Source organism: Scyliorhinus canicula, chromosome 2, assembly GCF_902713615.1.
Source record: "Scyliorhinus canicula chromosome 2, sScyCan1.1, whole genome shotgun sequence".
Classification (NCBI taxonomy): Eukaryota; Metazoa; Chordata; class Chondrichthyes; order Carcharhiniformes; family Scyliorhinidae; genus Scyliorhinus; species Scyliorhinus canicula.
The window spans coordinates 220,973,086-220,992,104 of record NC_052147.1 but is presented as its reverse complement, the minus strand read 5'-3'; the positions used below and the strand labels follow the sequence as shown (position 1 = coordinate 220,992,104).

The 19,019-nt window shown below is 45.3% G+C and overlaps 1 protein-coding gene across 16 annotated transcripts in view; it reads left to right on the top strand.

Moving 5' to 3' along the window:
- The window catches only part of baz2ba (bromodomain adjacent to zinc finger domain, 2Ba), a 563,986-nt gene that overhangs the window by 507,815 nt on the left and 37,152 nt on the right, over positions 1 to 19,019 (top strand). For 13 of the 16 annotated variants that reach the window (XM_038789612.1, XM_038789617.1, XM_038789613.1 and 10 more), the window contains 4 exons: positions 2,676 to 2,831; positions 3,004 to 3,167; positions 17,148 to 17,455; positions 17,842 to 17,977. In XM_038789612.1, the coding sequence (XP_038645540.1) occupies positions 2,676 to 2,831; positions 3,004 to 3,167; positions 17,148 to 17,455; positions 17,842 to 17,977 (764 nt within the window). The remainder of the gene's footprint in view (positions 1 to 2,675; positions 2,832 to 3,003; positions 3,168 to 17,147; positions 17,456 to 17,841; positions 17,978 to 19,019) is intronic. The other 3 variants (XM_038789619.1, XM_038789621.1, XM_038789620.1) reach the window with 1 other exon arrangement.

Here is a 19,019-nt window from a genome sequence, read left to right as displayed (position 1 = left end):
GCTATATTACAGTCTGTCCCTGTTTGCAGATCATTTAGAAAATTGTAAATGAAATGAAAATCGCTTATTGTCACGAGTAGGCTTCAATGAAGTTACTGTGAAAAGCCCCTAGTCGCCACATTCCGGCGCCTGTCCGGGGAGGCTGGTACGGGAATCGAACCGTGCTGCTGGCCTGCTTGGTCTGCTTTAAAAGCCAGCGATTTAGCCCAGTGAGCTAAACCAGCTAAACAGTCGAGGTCTAAGGACTGACCCCTGGGGCACCCCGTTAGTTACAGTTCGCCAGCCAAAGAAGGACCCATTTATCCTGACCCTCTTTTGTCAGTCAACCAATACTCAATCCAATCTTGTACTCTATCCCCAATCCCCTTTTTCCCTTTCACAAAGCCATGTTGACTCTAACTACTTGTATTAAGATGTTCTAAGTGTCCTGCTATAACCTCCTTAATATATTCCCACTTTCGTCTTTACGAAGGATGTTCGGCTAACTAGCCAGGAGTTACCTGCTTTCTACCCCCCTCCTTTCTTGAATAAGGCATTCCATTTGCTATTTTCCAATCTAATGGGACCTTTCCAGAACTGAGGACAAATCACAACCCCATGGACCTCTTATCTCCACATAACTTATTTGAGGACTCTTGTTTGAAGTCCATCATGTCCTGGCGACTTGCCCACCTTTAATTCTAATAGTTTTCTCAGTATCTTTCCTTGGTGATTATAATTGTTTTTGTTTCCTCCCTGCCTTATACCTCTTGATTTACCAGTATTTCTGGGATGTTATTTGTGTCTTCTACTGTTAAAACAGACACAAAACATCTGTTCACTCCTTCCGCCATTTCTTTATTCCGCATTATAACTTTCCCAACTCACTCTCCAAAGGATGTTCATTTTAGTTATTTTCTTTTTCAAATACATGTAAAATCTCTTATCTGTTTCATAATAATATGGAAATAATAGGAGCAGGTGTACGTCATCTGCCCTCTTTAGCTAACTCTGCCATTCAATAAGATCATAACTGATTTTTGACCTCAACTTTCCAATCACGATATCCCGTGATTTCCTTTGAGTTCAAATTTCAATTTCAGCTTTGAATATACTCAATGACTGAGTATCTACAGCCAACTGAGTTAGACAATTCCAGAATTTCACAACCCTCATGGGTGGAAAGATTCTTATCTTGGTCCAGCCAGGGATAACTGCTTCTTAGCATATATTCTGACAAGCCCTCTCGGAATCTTATGTTCTAATAAAGTCATCTCAAATTCTTCGAAATTGTAGTGAGTATTGAGCTCATTCTACTCTCATCCTAGGAATAATCTAATGAACCTTCATTGCACCCCCTTCAGTGTACTTAATGACTAAGTGCTTTGAGGCTTCCAGAAGTTGTGAAAAGTACCCACCCACTCTCCCCAGCATGGGATGCATGTAGCATTCGACTGGCATATTTTGCAAATGTAATGGTTTCTTCAGGGTGAAAGGTGCACTTACATTGTTGTGTATGCCCATGAGCACCAACCTAGCATCTTTGTCAGTTGAAAAGCATTCCACTCCCCAACATATAACTGGTTTGCACCCACAGGCAGCGCATCATTCGAGCCTGAGTCTGGTTACCTGCCAGAAGTTATAACTCATTCATCATATATCATTCTCTGGATCGCTTTTATTCCAGACTGGCTATCAGGCTACATGGCCGTCCCTTCCAGACATCACTCCTAACTCCTGTTAAAAGCCTGGGTACAGTTGCACATGCAGCAACACTCTCTCAGAATAAGGGACTGATCATTTAGGACTGAGATGAAGGGAAACTACTTCACTCAATGGGTCGTAAATCTTTGGAATTCTTTGCCCCAGAGGCTTATGATCTTTCAATACATTTAAGGCTGAGATAGATCGTTTTTTTGGTCTCAGGGAATCTAGGGATATGGGGAATGGGCTGGGAGGTGCAGTTGAGGCACAGTATGAGCCATGATTTTATTGAATGCCGGAGCAAGCATGAAGGGCCATATGGTCTATGCCTCATATTTCTTACGTTTTGTATTAACTCCTCCAGGTAACAACAACTCTTCTGCTTGAAGAGTTGTTGTTACCTGGAGAGCTTTTTGTCCTTTGGGTGGAAGAGGATCTTCCTCTTCCTGTCCTCCATTTGGACCAGGGCATCTGAAGCAGCGTTCAGGAATTGAACAGCAGGATCTGCAGGCCTAGCAGTCAAATTATTTCAGAAAATAGCTTCCCTTCTCAGGTAAGAGGGCATCTTCCTTTTGAGGTGTTGGCTGCTATTAAGTAGCATCAGAAACACCATGCAGATTGCATGCTTGACTCACAATGAGCTCACGGCACAACTAAGTGCTGCCTGAGACAACACTAATGGGTATCTATTATTGTATGCTGACCATATCGGGTGTTTTCTATTAGTAATTTTACTATTGTTTCTCAACTATTTTTGTTAGTGGTTATGTATTTTTATTGGCACCATTTATTCAATCATTTGGCAGAAAATCTATGAGATTGTTTTGCATAGTGCATTTAGTATATTTTCTACGTCTGATTATAATGAAGGTGGCGAGTGATTATAATTTCACCATGAGGTATGTGCTAGGTGATGTGCAATTATCTTCTAGCTGAACGCTATGTTAAAGCCACCAGTGTTAAAATAAAATCTGAGCTGTTTCTTTCATAAGAAATACAACAAGGCTGGTGGAGAATCATTGATCCTGAAGAGCTAAAGACTCTGTCTAAAGTACTTCATCTCAGGGGAATAAGAGAAAAGGCTTTGCAGAAACAACTTCAAAAGCACATGGATTACATCAGTCAGGCCTGCATTAAAAGCAGAGATGGTATGTAGTTTTTTCAAAATAGTTTGCTTGTATAAATAGAATTTTTATTTGATTATCAAATTTGTCTTTATTAAGTGCAGAACTGACTTGAATGTAGACTTTGTCTATATTAGGAGACAGAATAGCAACAAAAGGATTTTCAGCAATTCTCATTTTTTTTTTCCCCACTTAGTTGCAATATTTGAAATAAGTGAAGATGATGAAGAAAACCAGGTTACTGATGAAGCTGTGCATAACTGGTCAGTTGAAGATCAAGCATTCGAAATTGATGTAGCCATACTTCAGCAAGTTGAAGAGCTGGAAAGGAAGGTGGCATCAGCAAGTCTGCAGATCAAGGTAGGGGACTATTTCAGGCATTTTGTGCAAAATGGTATAAAACCTTGTGTAAACCGATTAAAACACGTGATTTATAAAGTTATAAATAATGTTTAAAATTAATGATGAATAGGAGGCTGGTTTGGCACACTGGGCTAAATCGCTGGCTTTTAAAGCAGGCCAGCAGCACGGTTCAATTCCCGTACCAGCCTCCCCGGAGAGGTGCCGGAATGTGGCGACTCGGGGCTTTTCACAGTAACTTCATTTGAAGCCTACTTGTGACAATAAGCGATTTTCATTTCATTTAATGTTACTTATAATTAAAGCCAGGTATGGTAGCAGAGTACTGGACAAGTAATCAGAGAGCTGGATTAGTAATGCGAGGAACTGGAGTTTGAATCCCACAATAACTGTTTGGAAAGTGTAAGTCATTTATAAAAACCTAGAACATGAAGTTGGTACCGTAAATCTAGCTGTTGGAATGCTAAACTGATTCACTGATATCTTCCAGGGAAGGAAACCTTCCCAGTTTGGCTGATAATACAACTCCAGTCCTACGCCAACATGATTCACTCTTACCTGTCCTTGGAAGTGGCCAGGCAACCCACTCTGTTGCATTAAACTGTTAGAAAGGCAAGAAATAATAAAACTGAAAAGAGCAGAGGGCAGCAGAGCAGAGCTTCTGATTGGCTGTTCCGGGGAGATTTGCATACGTGCAGTGCGGTCAGCGTAAGTTGAAGGTGCACCTGCATCAGTGACCCGAGGAGTTCGACGGAAGGTGAGCATCCAGCAGAGGGCAGCAGAGCAGAGCTTCTGATTGGCTGTTCCGGGGAGATTTGCATACGTGCAGTGCGGTCAGCGTAAGTTGAAGGTGGTTTGTGAAGGGGCTGTTCTCGAGTGACAGCTTTACCCGAAACACTACTTATGTAGTGTCTCCCACCCATCCTCCTCCTCTAACCAAAAAAAAAGCTCTGTCCGTTGGATTGCTAAACTAATAAGTTTTTTTATTTTTTTATTTTTCAGTAGTTCAGAAGTTAGTTCAGTGGGAATGGAGGCTAGGGCAGTTGAATGTTCCTCCTGCAGAATGTGGGAGGAAAGGGTCACCTCTCGTGTCCCTTCTGACTACATCTGCGGGAAGTGCACCCAACTCCAGCTCCTCGAGAGCCGCATTAGGGACCTGGAGCTGGAGCTGGATGAACTTCGGATCATTCGGGAGGCGGAGGAGGTTATTGAGAGGAGTTATAGGGAGGTAGTCACACCTCAGGTAAAAGAAGAAAGTAGATGGGTTACCGTCAGGGGAGGCAGAGGGAACCGGCAGGCAGTGCAGGGATCCCCTGTGGTCGTTCCCCTCTATAACAAGTATACCGTTTTGGATACTGTTGAGGGGGACGACTTACCAGGGGTAAGCAATAGGGCGCAGGTCTCTGGCACAGAGTCTGTCCCTGTTGCTCAGAAGGGAAGGGAGAAGAGGAACAGAGCACTTGTCATTGGGGACTCCATAGTTAGAGGAACAGACAGGAGGTTCTGTGGGAACAAAAGAGACTCACGGTTGGTGTGTTGCCTCCCAGGTGCCAGGGTTCGTGATGTCTCTGATCGTGTTTTTGGGATCCTTAAGGGGGAGGGGGAGCAGCCCCAAGTCGTGGTCCACATAGGTACCAACGACATAGGTAGGAAGAGAGATGGGGATTTGAGACAGAAATTCAGGGAGCTAGGGTGGAAGCTGAGAGCTAGAACAAACAGAGTTGTTATCTCTGGGTTGTTACCCGTGCCACGTGCTAGCGAAGTAAGAAATAAGGAGAGAGAGGAGTTGAACACGTGGCTACAGGGATGGTGCAGGAGGGAGGGTTTTGGTTTCCTGGATAATTGGGGCTCATTCTGGGGTAGGTGGGACCTCTACAAACAGGATGGTCTTCACCTGAACCAGAGGGGTACCAATATCCTGGGAGGGAGATTTGCTAGTGCTCTTCGGGGGGGTTTAAACTAATTCAGCAGGGGGATGGGAACCTAAATTGTAGTCCCAGTGTACAGGATGTTGAGAGTAGTGAGGTCAGGGATAGGGTTAAAAGTTCGAAAGAGGGCACCGGCAAGCAGGACGCTGGTTTGAAGTGTGTCTACTTCAACGCCAGGAGCATCCGGAATAAGGTGGGTGAGCTTGCAGCATGGGTTGGTACCTGGGATCTCGATGTTGTGGCGATTTCGGAGACATGGGTAGAGCAGGGACAGGAATGGTTGTTGCAGGTTCCAGGATTTAGATGTTTCTGTAAGAACAGAGAAGATGGTAAAAGAGGGGGGGGGTGTGGCATTGTTAATCAAGGAAAGTATTACGGCGGTAGAAAGGACGCTTGAGGACTCGTCTACTGAGGCAGTATGGGCCGAGGTTAGGAACAATAGAGGAGAGGTCACCCTGTTGGGAGTTGTCTATAGACCTCCGAATAGTCCCAGAGATGTAGAGGAAAGGATTGCAAAGATGATTCTTGACAGGAGCGAGAGTAACAGGGTAGTTGTTATGGGGGACTTTAACTTTCCAAATATTGACTGGAAATACTATAGTTCGAGTACTATAGATGGGTCAGTTTTTGTGCAGTGTGTGCAGGAGGGTTTTCTGACACAGTATGTAGACAGGCCAACAAGGGGCGAGGCCACATTGGATTTGGTACTGGGTAATGAACCCGGCCAGGTGTTAGATTTAGATGTAGGTGAGCACTTTGGTGATAGTGATCACAACTCGGTTATGTTTACTTTAGCAATGGGCAGGGATAGGTATATACCGCAAGGCAAGAATTATAGCTGGGGGAAAGGCAATTATGATGCTATTCGGCAAGATTTAGGAGGTATAGGATGGGGAAGGAAACTGCAGGGGATGGGTACAATCGAAATGTGGAGCTTTTTCAAGGAACAGCTACTGCGTGTCCTTGATAAGTATGTACCTGTCAGGCAGGGAGGAAGTTGTCGAGCAAGGGAGCCGTGGTTTACTAAGGAAGTTGAAGCACTTGTCAAGAGGAAGAAGAAGGCTTATGTTAGGATGAGACATGAAGGCTCAGTTAGGGCACTTGAGAGTTACAAGTTAGCCAGGAAGGACCTAAAGGGAGAGTTAAGAAGAGCGAGGAGAGGACACGAAAAGTCGTTGGCGGATAGGATCAAGGAAAACCCTAAGGCTTTCTATAGGTATATCAGGAACAAAAGAATGACTCGAGTAAGATTAGGGCCAATCAAGGATAGTAGTGGAAAGTTGTGTGTGGAATCAGAGGAGATAGGGGAAGCATTAAATGGATATTTTTTGTCAGTGTTTACACTGGAGAAAGACAATGTTGTCGAGGAGAACACTCAGGTTCAGTCGACCAGGCTAGATGGAATTGAGGTTCAAAAGGAGGAGGTGTTAGCAATTTTAGAAAATGTCAAAATAGATAAGTCCCCTGGGGCAGATGGGATTTATCCTAGGATTCTCTGGGAAGCCAGGGAGGAGATTGCTGAGCCTTTGTCCTTGATCTTTATGTCGTCTTTGTCGACAGGAATAGTGCCGGAAGACTGGAGGATAGCAAATGTTGTCCCCTTGTTCAAGAAGGGGAGTAGAGACAACCCTGGTAATTATAGACCTGTGAGCCTTACTTCGGTTGTGGGTAAAATGTTGGAAAAGGTTATAAGAGATAGGGTTTATAATCATCTTGAAAAGAACAAGTTGATTAGCGATACTCAACACGGTTTTGTGAAGGGTAGGTCATGTCTCACAAACCTTATTGAGTTTTTTGAGAAGGTGACCAAACAGGTGGATCAGGGTAAAGCTGTTGATGTGGTGTATATGGATTTCAGTAAGGCGTTTGATAAGGTTCCCCACGGTAGGCTATTGCAGAAAATAAGGAAGTATGGGATTGAAGGTGATTTAGCGGTTTGGATCAGTAATTGGCTAGCTGAAAGAAGACAGAGGGTGGTGGTTGATGGCAAATGTTCATCCTGGAGTTCAGTTACTAGTGGTGTACCGCAAGGATCTGTTTTGGGGCCACTGCTGTTTGTCATTTTTATAAATGACCTGGAAGAGGGTGTAGAAGGATGGGTTAGTAAATTTGCAGATGACACGAAGGTCGGTGGAGTTGTGGATAGTGCTGAAGGATGTTATAGGATACAGAGGGACATAGATAAGCTGCAGAGCTGGGCTGAGAGGTGGCAGATGGAGTTTAATGCGGAAAAGTGTGAGGTGGTTCACTTTGGAAGGAGTAACAGGAATGCAGAGTACTGGGCTAATGGCAAGATTCTTGGTAGTGTAGATGAACAGAGAGATCTCGGCATCCAGGTACATAAATCCCTGAAAGTTGCCACCCAGGTTAATAGGGCTGTTAAGAAGGCATATGGTGTGCTAGCCTTTATAAGCAGGGGGATTGAGTTTCGGAACCACAAGGTCATGCTGCAGCTGTACATAACTCTGGTGCGGCCACACCTGGAGTACTGCGTGCAGTTCTGGTCACCACATTATAGGAAGGATGTGGAAGCTTTGGAAAGGGTTCAGAGGAGATTTACTAGGATGTTGCCTGGTATGGAGGGAAGGTCTTACGAGGAAAGGCTCAGGGAATTGAGGTTGTTTTCGTTAGAGAGGAGAAGGCTGAGAGGTGACTTAATAGAGACATATAAGATTGTCAGAGGGTTAGATAGGGTGGACAGTGAGAGTCTTTTTCCTCGGGTGGTGATGACCAACACGAGGGGACATAGCTTTAAATTGAGGGGTGAGAGATATAGGACAGATGTCAGAGGCAGTTTCTTTACTCAGAGAGTAGTAGGGGTGTGGAACGCCCTGCCTGCAACAGTAGTAGACTCGCCAACTTTAAGGGTATTTAAGTGGTCACTGGATAGACATATGGATGAATATGGAATAGTGTAGGTCAGATAGGCTTCAGATGGTTTCACAGGTCGGCGCAACATCGAGGGCCGAAGGGCCCGTACTGCGCTGTAGTGTTCTATGTTCTATAGCTCTGACCTGTGCAGCAATAAAGGTATAGCCAATCCAGTTCACCTTCCAAAATTCCCTTCACTAGTACCAAAGTTGGAAGAGCTGTCCTAAAGACTAGTCAAGGATGAGTCCAGTCAAAATTACTAAGGAAATGGAAGCTGACAAAATATTGGTTGAAGCAGAAATGTTAGAAGCAATGGATAGGGTGAAAATTGAGAAGGAGATGGTACTGGCTATGCTGAGGGTAGATGAGTCACCTGGTCTGGATGACTTCCTCCCCAGGTTGCTAAAGGAAATGGGAGTGGAAATAGCAGGGCTTGCCTTAAACTTTCAATCTTCCCTTTAGTTTTTTTTTAATAAACTTTATTGTCACAAGTAGATTTACATTAGCAATGAAGTTACTGTGAAAAGCCCCTATTCGCCTCACTCGGGTAAACAGAGGGAGAATTCAGAATGTCCAAATTACCTAATAGAACGTCTTGTGGGAGAATCATAGAATTTACAGTACAGAAGGAGGCCATTCGTCCCATTGTGTGTGCACCGGCTCTTGGAAAGTAGAAACTGGAACACCCGGAGAAACACACGCAGGCACAGGGAGAATGTGCAGACTCCGCACAGACAGTGACCCAAGCCATGAATCGAATCTGGGACTCTGGCGCTAACCACTATACTACCGTGCTGCCTGCAGAATGTGCCAGAGGATTGGAGAGTGGCAAATGTAACACCCTTATTCAAGATAGGATGAAGGATACTGCTAGAAAACTACAGGCTAGTGAGTTTAACATCAGTGGTGGGTAAGGTTCTAGAAACCATAATCAGGGAAGAAAATTAACAGGCACTTAGAGAGGTTTGACTTAAATAAAGATAGTCAACACAGGTTTGTAAATGGCAGGTGATATTTGACTAATTCCATTTTTTAGAAACATAGAAAAAATAGAATCCGGAGGAGGCCATTCAGCCCTTCAAGCCCACTCCGCCATTCATGGTTGATCATCCAACTAAATAGCCTAATCCTGCTTTCCCCCATATCCTTTGATCCCCTTTGCTCTAAGTGCTATATATAACTGCTTCGTGAAGTCATACAATGTTTTGGCCTCAACTACTTCCTGTGGTAAAGAATTCCACAGGCTCACCACTCTGGGTGAATACATTTGACCTCATCTCTGCCTTAAATGGTCTACCATGTATCCTCAGACTGTAACCCCTGGTTCTGGACACCCCCCAGCATTGGGAACATCCTTACTGCATCTACCTGTCCTGTCCTGTTAGAATTTTATAAGTTCTTACGAGATCCCCCCCGCCCCGCTCATTCTTCTGAACTCCAGTGAATACAATCCTAACCGATTCAATTTCTCCTCGTACATCAGCCCCGCCATCCCAGGAATCAGTCTGGTAAACCTTCGCTGCACACCCTCTATAGCTAGAGTATCCTTCCTCAGATAAGAAGGCCAAAAGTGCACACACTATTCCAGGTGTGGCCTCACCAAGGCCCTGTATAACTGCAATGAGGCATCCCTGCACTCGAACCCTCTTACAATGAAGTATTAAATGGTTTCCTTTGTGGCTATTTGATCTTGTGATTCAATGACCTTCCCTTCATTATAAGGTCAGAAGCAGAGCTGTTCACTGATGATTGCAACGTGTTCAGCTCATTCCACAATTCGGCAAATAATAAAGCAATCCTTACCTGCTTGCAGGAAGAGCTGGACAATTTCCAGGCCTGGGCTGATAAGTGGCAGATAATATTTGTGGCACACATATGTGAGGCACTGATCATTTTCAACAAGATCCAAACTAAATGGTGCTATTCTAAAGACGATGCAGGAACAGAGAAACCGGGGAGTTCAAGTGCACAAATCTTTAAAGGTTGATGAAGCAAAGCTGTTTGCAAAGTATGTTGGATCCTTGACTCCATAAATAGAGGCATAAGAGCACAAAAGCAAGGTAGTTAGGCTATACTTTCAGAACTCACTAGTTAAACCTCAGCTGAAGTATTGTGTCCACTTCTGAGCATCACAATTCACAAAGGATGTCACGGGAGAAGAGGGTACAGAAGTTACTGGAGTGGTGCCAGGAATAAAGAAACCAAGTTCTATAGAAAGAGCAGAGAAGGTCAAGGAGAGGCTCAACAAAGGTGTTGAACATTCTAAAAGGTTTTGATGAGAGTAATTTTAAAAAATAAATTTAGAGTACCCAATTAATTTTTTCCAATTAAGAGGCAATTTAGCGTGGCCAATCCACCTAGCCTGCATATCTTTTGGGTTGTGGGGGTGAAACCCACGCAAGCACGGGGAGGATGTGCAAACTCAACACGGACAGTGACCACAGCCAGGATCGAACCTGGAACCTCGGTGCCATCAGGCAGCAGTGCTAACCACTGTGCCACCGTGCTGATGAGAGTAATTAATAAGAAACTATTGTCCTGGGCTGGCTGCAGAAGACCAAACGGGCTTCGTGAGGGGCAGGCAGCTTGCGAGTAACATAAGGCGGCTGTTGAATGTGGTGATGAATCCATCGGGGGCTCTGGCACCGGAGGTGGTGGTGTCCATGGACGTGGAGAAGGCATTTGATCGGATGGAGTGGCGGTATTTGTTCGAGGTTTTGGGAAGGTTTAGGCCGAGATTTGTGGCATTGGTCAGTTGCTGTATGTGGCACCAAAGGCGAGTGGGAGGACGAATAATATGAGTTCGCGGAGCTTTGACTTACACAGGGGTACAAAGGGGGAGGGGGGGGGGGGGTGCCCGCTGTCGCCGTTACTGTTTACGCTGCCCATCTACATCGACTAGTTTGCTGATGATACGACCATAGTGGGCGGGATCTCAAATAACGACGAGTTCAGAATACAGGAGGGAGATAGAGAATCTAGTGGAGTGGTGTAGCGACAACAATCTCTCCCTCAATGCCAGCAAAATTAAAGAGCTGGTCATTGATTTCAGGAAGTAAAGTACTGTACACACCCCTGTCTGCATCAACGGGGCTGTGGTGCAGATGGTTACCAGTTTCAAATTCCTAGGGGTGCACATCTCCAAAAATCTGTCCTGGTCCACCCACGTCAACGCTACCACCAAGAAAGCACAACAGCGCCTATACTTCCTCAGGAAACTAAAGGAAATTCGGCATGTCCACATTAACCCTTACCAACTTTTAAAGATGCACCATAAAAGCATCCTATTGGGCTGCATCACAGCCTGGTATGGCAACTGCTCGGCCTAGGACCGCAAGAAACTTCAGAGAGTTGTGAACACAGCCCAGTACATCACACAAACCTGCCTCCCATCCATTGACTCCATCTACACCTCCCGCTGCCTGGGGAAAGCGGGCAGCATAATCAAAGATCCCTCCCACCCAGCTTACTCACTCTTCCAACTTCCTCCATAGTGCAGGAGATACAGAAGTCCGAGAACACGCACGAACAGACTCAAAAACAGCTTCTTCCCCACTGTCACCAGACTTCTAAATGACCCTCTTATGGACTGACCTCATTAACACTACACCCTGTATGCTTCATCCGATGCCGGTGCTTATGTAGTTACATTGTATACCTTGTGTTGCCCTATTATGTATTTTCTTTTATTCCCTTTTCTTCCCATGTACTTAATGATCTGTTGAGCTGCTCACAGAAAAATACTTCTCACTGTACCTCAGTACACGTGACAATAAACAAATCCAATTCAATCCAATCCATAGAGCTATTGGCGATGGCTCTCATGGAGTCGGCAGAGTGGCAGGGGATTATGAGCAGAGAGAGGGAGCATCGTATGTCGCTGTATGACGAGAACCTCTTGCTGTATGTTTCGGATCCGTTGGAGAGTATGGGAAGGGTTATGGGCCTTCTGGGGAGGTTTGGATAGTTCTCTGGGTATAAACTGAATGTGGGGAAAAGCGAGGTTTTCTCGGCGAATGAGCTGTGACAGCGGGCCAATTTAAGGGGATGCCATTTACAGTAGCGAGGGATAGATTTAGGTATTTGGGAATTCAAGTAGCGAGGCAATGGTCGGGGCTCCGTAAGTGGAACTTAACAAAGTTGGTGGAGGATCGCGAGGCAAATCTTAAGAGGTGGGATACATTGCACTTAACGTTGGCAGGGAGGGTCCAAGATGTGAAAATGAATATTCTGCCGAGGTTCTTGTTTATTTTTCAGGCTATCCCAATCTTTACACCAAAGGCCTTTTTTCGGAAATTGGACATGACCATTTTGGACTCTGTATGGGCGGGGAAGGTGCTGAGGGTTGGGAGGACCCTTCCACAGAGGCAGCAGGGGGGGTTGGCGTTGCCGAACCTGCTTCATTATTATTGGGAGGCGAATGTGGATAAGGTTCGGCGATGATGGGAAGGAAAAGGGGTAGAGTGGGTTAGGATTGAGGAGGAATCTTGTAAGGGGTCTAGTTTGAGGGCTATGGTGACAGCAGCGTTGCCAATGGCTCCGAGTAGGTATTCAGCGAGCCTGGTGGTACAGTCCACGTTGAAAGTATGGAATCAGTTGAGGACGCATTTTAGGGTGGAAGGGATGTTGGAGCTAACACCGCTGTGCTAGAATCATGGGTTTGAGCCAGGGGTTGGGGGGGGGGGGGGGGGGGGGGGGGGGTGGTAAATAGTGTATACAGGAGGTGGAGGGAAGTAGGGCTGGCCAAGGTGAGGGATTTGTATTTGTAGGAAGGGTTTACCAGTCTGGAGGAGCTGAGGGAGAGGGTAGAGCTGCCGAGGGGGAGTGAGTTCAGGTATCTGCAGGTTAGGGACTTTGCGTGAAAGGTCTGATGGGGGTTCCCTAGGTTGTTGGGATACACCCTGCTGGAGCGACTGCTGTTTTCGGATGTGCAAGGGGAGGGAAGAATTGGGGATATAAACAAGTGACTGGGAGGCAGGGAGGCGAATGAGTGGTGAAGATCAAGGAGAAATGGGAAGGGGAGTTGGAAGGGGAGATCAATTGGGGAGTATGGATTGAGGCGCTGCATAGAATAAGCGGGACCTCCTCCTGTGCAAGGATAAGCCTGATACAGTTTAAGGTGATGCGCGGGTGCAAATGTCTCGGGCGACAATGAGTGGGTTCTTTCAGGGGGTAGCGGATAAGTGCGAGAGGTGTGGGCGGAGGCCAGCGAATCATGCGCACATGTTTTGGGGTTGCGAGGAGGAGGTGGATCCAGACCTTTTTGTGACGATATTTGGTGTTTCAGAGAAGCCGAAGCTAATGGAGAGGAGGAAGGCTGATGTTATGGCCTTCCCCTCTCTGATTGCATGGCGGCGTTTTACTGGAGTGGTGGTCGGCATCGCCACTGGGGGTAGCGGCTTGGTTGGATGACCTGTACGACTTCCTGCGGTTGGAGAAGATAAAATATAAGTTAAGGGGCTCTGCAGAGGGGTTTGAGAAAAGGTGGGGGATGTTTGTGATCATGTTTGAGGAGCTGTTCGTCGCAGGGGTGTGGGGGGGGGGGGGAAGAGGTCGATAAAGGGGGGGAAAATACAGACTGTACAGATGATTGCTGGTATTATGGGCCAGGGTTTAGAGAACACAAAGTATATCATGGAGTTCACCTTACCCACGACTTTGAATAGATTTTGGTTATTTGGAGCGCAAGGGCCGACTTTACAGGTGTGATGCAACAGGGAATTAAAGTTATTTTTAAACAAAAACCATTTTTATTCTATGAATCCAGTTAACATTTTAGAAACCCACAGAAAACATCTTAGCAACTACCAACACAGATAAACCCCCAAAAAGATACAATACTCTGTAGGTAACCCTTAGTAACTTTCCTAAAAAGATCCATAAGCCAAAACACTTTTTAACAAAGGCGGTAGGTTTGAATTCTCCACAGAGACCAGTTATCACTCTTAAATTATCAAGTAATCTAAACTTGTTTAACATACAGAGAGACACCAGTATACATCTGCTTGGTTTGAATGTAGCTCTCCAACTGAAAGCGAAACCAAAACACAGAGCGAAAAAGAGCTTCCAGCTCAAAACAAAAGTAAAAAGCAGAATCACATTCCAGCTCCACCCAGGGCCGGCCCAAGGTACCGGCAACTCGGGCAGTCGCCCGGGGCGCCATTTGCTCGGGGGCGCCAGAGACTCGGGTCCCGCGCATGCGCAGTTGGGCCGGCGCCAACCAGCGCATGCGCGGTGGCCGCCCTCCCCCAGGGCGGCCCCTTCCGCCCCGTCACCCCCCCCCTCCCTCCGTCCCCCTTCCATCCGCCCGCCCCCCCCCCCTCGGCCCGCCCCGCCCCCCCCCCCCCCCCCCCCCCCCCGGGCCCGCCCCCGCCCGAAGGGCGCCGAAGTTCAGCTTGCCCGGGGCACCAACAACCCTAGGGCCGGCGCTGGCTCCACCCACACAATGACATCACTGCAGACATTTGATAAAACACACTTTCCTTAAAGGGACATTCACATGACACTGGGGTCTATGTTTGTGCTGTAACCTGTTTTGATACATGTTGGTAATAAAATACATTTTTTTAAACAGAAGAAACTATTGTCAGTGGCAGTGGTGTTGAGGAGAATTTTGTTTTTTGTGCAAAGAATTGCAATGAAATGGAATGCATTGCCTGAAAGAGTGGTGGAAGCATATTAAATAATAACTTACAAAATATAATGCCAGCATGGGAACAATAAATGAATTTGGTCTCTTTTGCTATATGATTCTGTTCCACCACCATGACACTCGGTGCATTACTGTAGTCAAGTCACCCAACATTAACATTCAGATGGTCACTAGTGACCAGCAACTCCAAGTGGACAAGCCATATCTCATAGATTTTTTTACAGTGCAGAAGGAGGCCATTCGGCCCATCGAGTCTGCACCGGTTCTTGGAAAGAGCACCCTACCCCCAAGGTCAACACCTCTACCCTATTCCCATAACCCAGTAACCCCACCCAACACTAAGGGCAATTTTGGACACTAAGGGCAATTTATCATGGCCAATCCACCTAACCTGCACATCTTTGGACTGTGGGAGGGAACCGGAGCACCCGGAGGAAACCCACGCACATACGGGAAGGATGTGCAGACTCCGCACAGACAGTGACCCAAGCCGGAATCGAACCTGGGACCCTGGAGCTGTGAAGCATATGTGCTATCCACAATGCTACCGTGCTGCCTGTAAATGGCATTATTTCTAAATCTGCAGTGAATAGCTCACCTCCTGATTCTCTACTCGGTAAACTTCAGGAGCATGTTGAAATGCTCTTCACTTCTGCATTAAATTCCATCTGCCATGTGTCTGCCCATTTCACCAGCTTGCGCGTTGCCGAATTCTATCTCTAGCCTTTTCATAGTTCACAATATTTCCAGGTTTTGTGTCATCTTCACATTTTGAAATTGTACCCTGTACACTCAACTCTGTCATTAACATAGATTAATGGGGCAGCATGGTGGCACAGTGGTTAGCACTGTTGCCTCACAGGACCAGGGACTCGGGTTTGATTCCCGGCTTCGGTCACTCCATGCGGAGTGTGCACGTTCTCCCTGTGGCTGCGTGGGTTTCCTCCGGCTGCTCCGGTTTCCTCTCACGTCCAAAGATGTGCAGGTTAGGTGGATTGACCCTGCTAAATTGCCCATTAGTGTCCAAAAGGTTAGGTGGGGTTACGAGGATAGGGTGGACACATGAGCTTTTTAAAAATAAATTTAGAGTACCCGATTCATTTTTTTCCAATTAAGGCACAATTTAGTGTGGCCAATCCACTGACCCTGCCCACCTTTGGGTTGTGGCTGAAACCCACGCAATGTGCAAACTCCACATGGACAGTGACCCAGAGCCGGAATCGAACCTGGGACCTTGGCGCTGTGTGACAGCAGGGCTATCCCACTGCACCACTGTGCCGCCCTGGAGATGTGAGCTTAAATAGGGTGCTCTTTCCAAGGGCTGGTGCAGACTCGATGGGCTGAATGGCCTCCTGCACTGTAAATCCTATGAATTCTCTGAATTGGTGCAGCTGCAACAACAAAAGGAACTTGATGTCACCCAAGGCAAAGCAGTCCATTTGATCAGCACCACATGCACTAAATCAGACATTGCTTCAGAATCATCATGCTAGGGATGTGTTGTGTCCATTAACTAGAGGATTCAATGCAGAAATCACCAAAGCATCTTCGCCAGCATCTCCTAACTTATGACTTCCACCATTACAAACTACAATTGGTATAGAAGAAGGCCCATCACAGTTGTTTTAGTCAGCTATTAACAATAAATGCTGGACCCATTTATCCAGAGATTGAATATATTATTTAAAAGCATTGCTTGCCTTTTTGTGTAGATTTTATTTAAATCTTTTACAGCTGTCCAACAGTATGCATTAGTTATTAGTAGAACGATTATTAAGCCTAATAACCCGGTTCCTGGATGGATTGTGCTAGATCATATCTAATAGTTTTGAATTCTTCAGCTCTAGATGTTTTATCATAAGAGGTTACACTTTGGAGACTTAACTGCCAGAAGAAACCAAGTGTGGATGGTCCTTGCAGGTTATGATGGCCATGCCACAAATAATTTTTTATATAAACTGGATCCTAATATGCTTTCTGTTTAGCTAATACATAGTTTTTTAAAAAACATTTTTAGGAGATTCAGGTTTTTAGTGCCAGCAATAACATACTCATATTTCTCTGAAGTGTTTATAACAAATGGCTATATGATATGAAAAGTATTTCCATAAATTATGCAGTTTGTAAGATTAGCAGTGGTAGATCTAGCTGTGTGAAATGTTGCTTTATTAATTAGAAGAATAGTCACCCCAACAGCTCGGTGATCTCTGATCTGTGCAGTTACCTCCTCTCAGCCAGTACAGTGGTAAGATAATTAAAGCATTTTAACCTCTGGGAAAAGTTAGCAGGGACTATCCTTGAATCCTTGATGCATGCATGTGATGTCAAAGAAAGGAAAGAATCAGTGATTCTTCCCCTTCGATATATAACCTACCTACATTAATTTTCCAGGCTTTCACATGACTGCACCTGAGAGCTACCAGCGCCTGTAGAATTGTACCTCCCTGTATGATTGCATACAGGAGAGCAAATTCAAAAGAAAAATATATTTGAAAAACAATGAATCAAACTTTTTTTCTCCTTATATAGGGCTGGATTTGTCCGGAGCCTGCTTCAGATCGCGATGATCTAGTCTACTATGAACATAAACCTTTTGAAATGGAACAGACTGACGGAGAACACACTGGGGAAGAGGACGAGGAGAATTACAGCAATATAGAACGGCGAGATGGCAACCCCCTAGATATAGCTGTAACGAGGCTGGCTGATTTGGAGAAGAACATAGAGAGAAGGTATCTGAAGAGCCCCTTAAGTACCACCATTCAGATCAAACTGGATAATGTGGGCACAGTTACAGTTCCTGCTCCTGCACCATCCAATACTGGTGATGGTGATGGGTAGGTTATCGAGATTAACTTGGAAAATTATTGTGCTTTTCTGCTAATTGGAGCCTTTTTTCTTGCCTGTTTCCCCCTTGTTTCTTGTGTGTGTGTGATCCATGTGGATCATCCTTATCTGCATGGTGCTTTGTAGAGACTTCTTTTACTGTGGATGTTTTTGTCTGCAGGAATGTCCTACGTCATATTGGTCCTTTTTTAGCTTTAAGGCATGTTGCCACAATGCTATAAGGGAGTTCAAATGCCTAAGTGTTATATCAACTCTTTACTGGCTGTGCACACTGCTGTTTATAAACTGGTTGGCTTTATGTAATATTTATGTACTTGGCAATATAATCTAAACTGAATTAATTTTAAAATCACTAGTTTCTTATTGCTTTCAACAGAAGTGATGAAGACATTGCCCCTGGATTGAAAATGTGGCGGAAAGCCCTGTCACAAGCTCACAATGCTGCTCAGGTAGCAATGTGCCTTCAGCAGTTGGAGAAGGCGATAGCATGGGAGAAATCAATCATGAAAGTTGTGAGTGTTGCTTTTTCTTTCTATTAGCATTAATTAATGTAATTATGTTCTCTTCATTTCTCCAATTACATTGAACTATAAACACCTGCAGCACAATTCTTTCAGTCAGTATGATGAGACAATTTGGAGCAGATCAGCTTACCAGAGTTCTCTGTTGTGTGGAACTGATCTTGCAAGTTTTACCCCTCTGTCAAAATGCATGTATAATAATCTGGGAAGCAGCTAGAAAAACTTACCCTTTTCAGGATAAATGGTTTTAATGATTCTTATAACTGGTATTCCAAAGGGGCATCAAAAGTAGGAGTCCCAGCACAGTTACACAGATCAGGCCACAGTGATTATTTTATATAAGAACAGAAAATGTTGAAAACAAATCAGCAAGTCTGGCAGCATCTATAGAGAGAAAGGAACAGAAGGCTGGATTCCCCAGTCCCCCAGCCACGTGTTTCTTGGTGGCATGTGTTTGCTGGTGGTGCGATTCTCTACTCCCACCGCTTGTCAATGAGATTTCCCATTGAAGCCACCCCACGCCACCAGGAAACCTGGAGGCGAGGGTGCGCTGGTGGTTGGAACAGAGAATGCCAGTGTCCAGAGAATTCCAGATAGAATTTCATTTCAAGTCCATTTGAGTCTTCAGAGCAAAACATAAGGAACAATGTGAGGGATTTTATACTGTTTAAGAGGGTAGTAGAGCAAAATAGAAGCTCGGGGATAAGTGGGAGCTCAGGATAGCAGAACAAAGGTCAGTGCTCTGGGAAATCAAAACTTGGGGCGGTACGATAGCACAATGGTTAGCACTATGCCTCACAGCACCAGGAACCTGGGTTCAATTCTGGTCTTGAGTCTGTGTGGCGTTTTTACATTCGACCCGTGTGGGTTTGCTCCTGGTGCTCTGATTTCCCCCCAAAGATGGTCAAGATGGAGGAGAAATTTCATCATTCTTAAGTTTTAATTTCACCAGACACTGTCCCTTGTTCTGCTACTAACACATTCTGCTATTTTTATGACATTATCAGTGCCTTCTTCAGTCTTTAACACTACC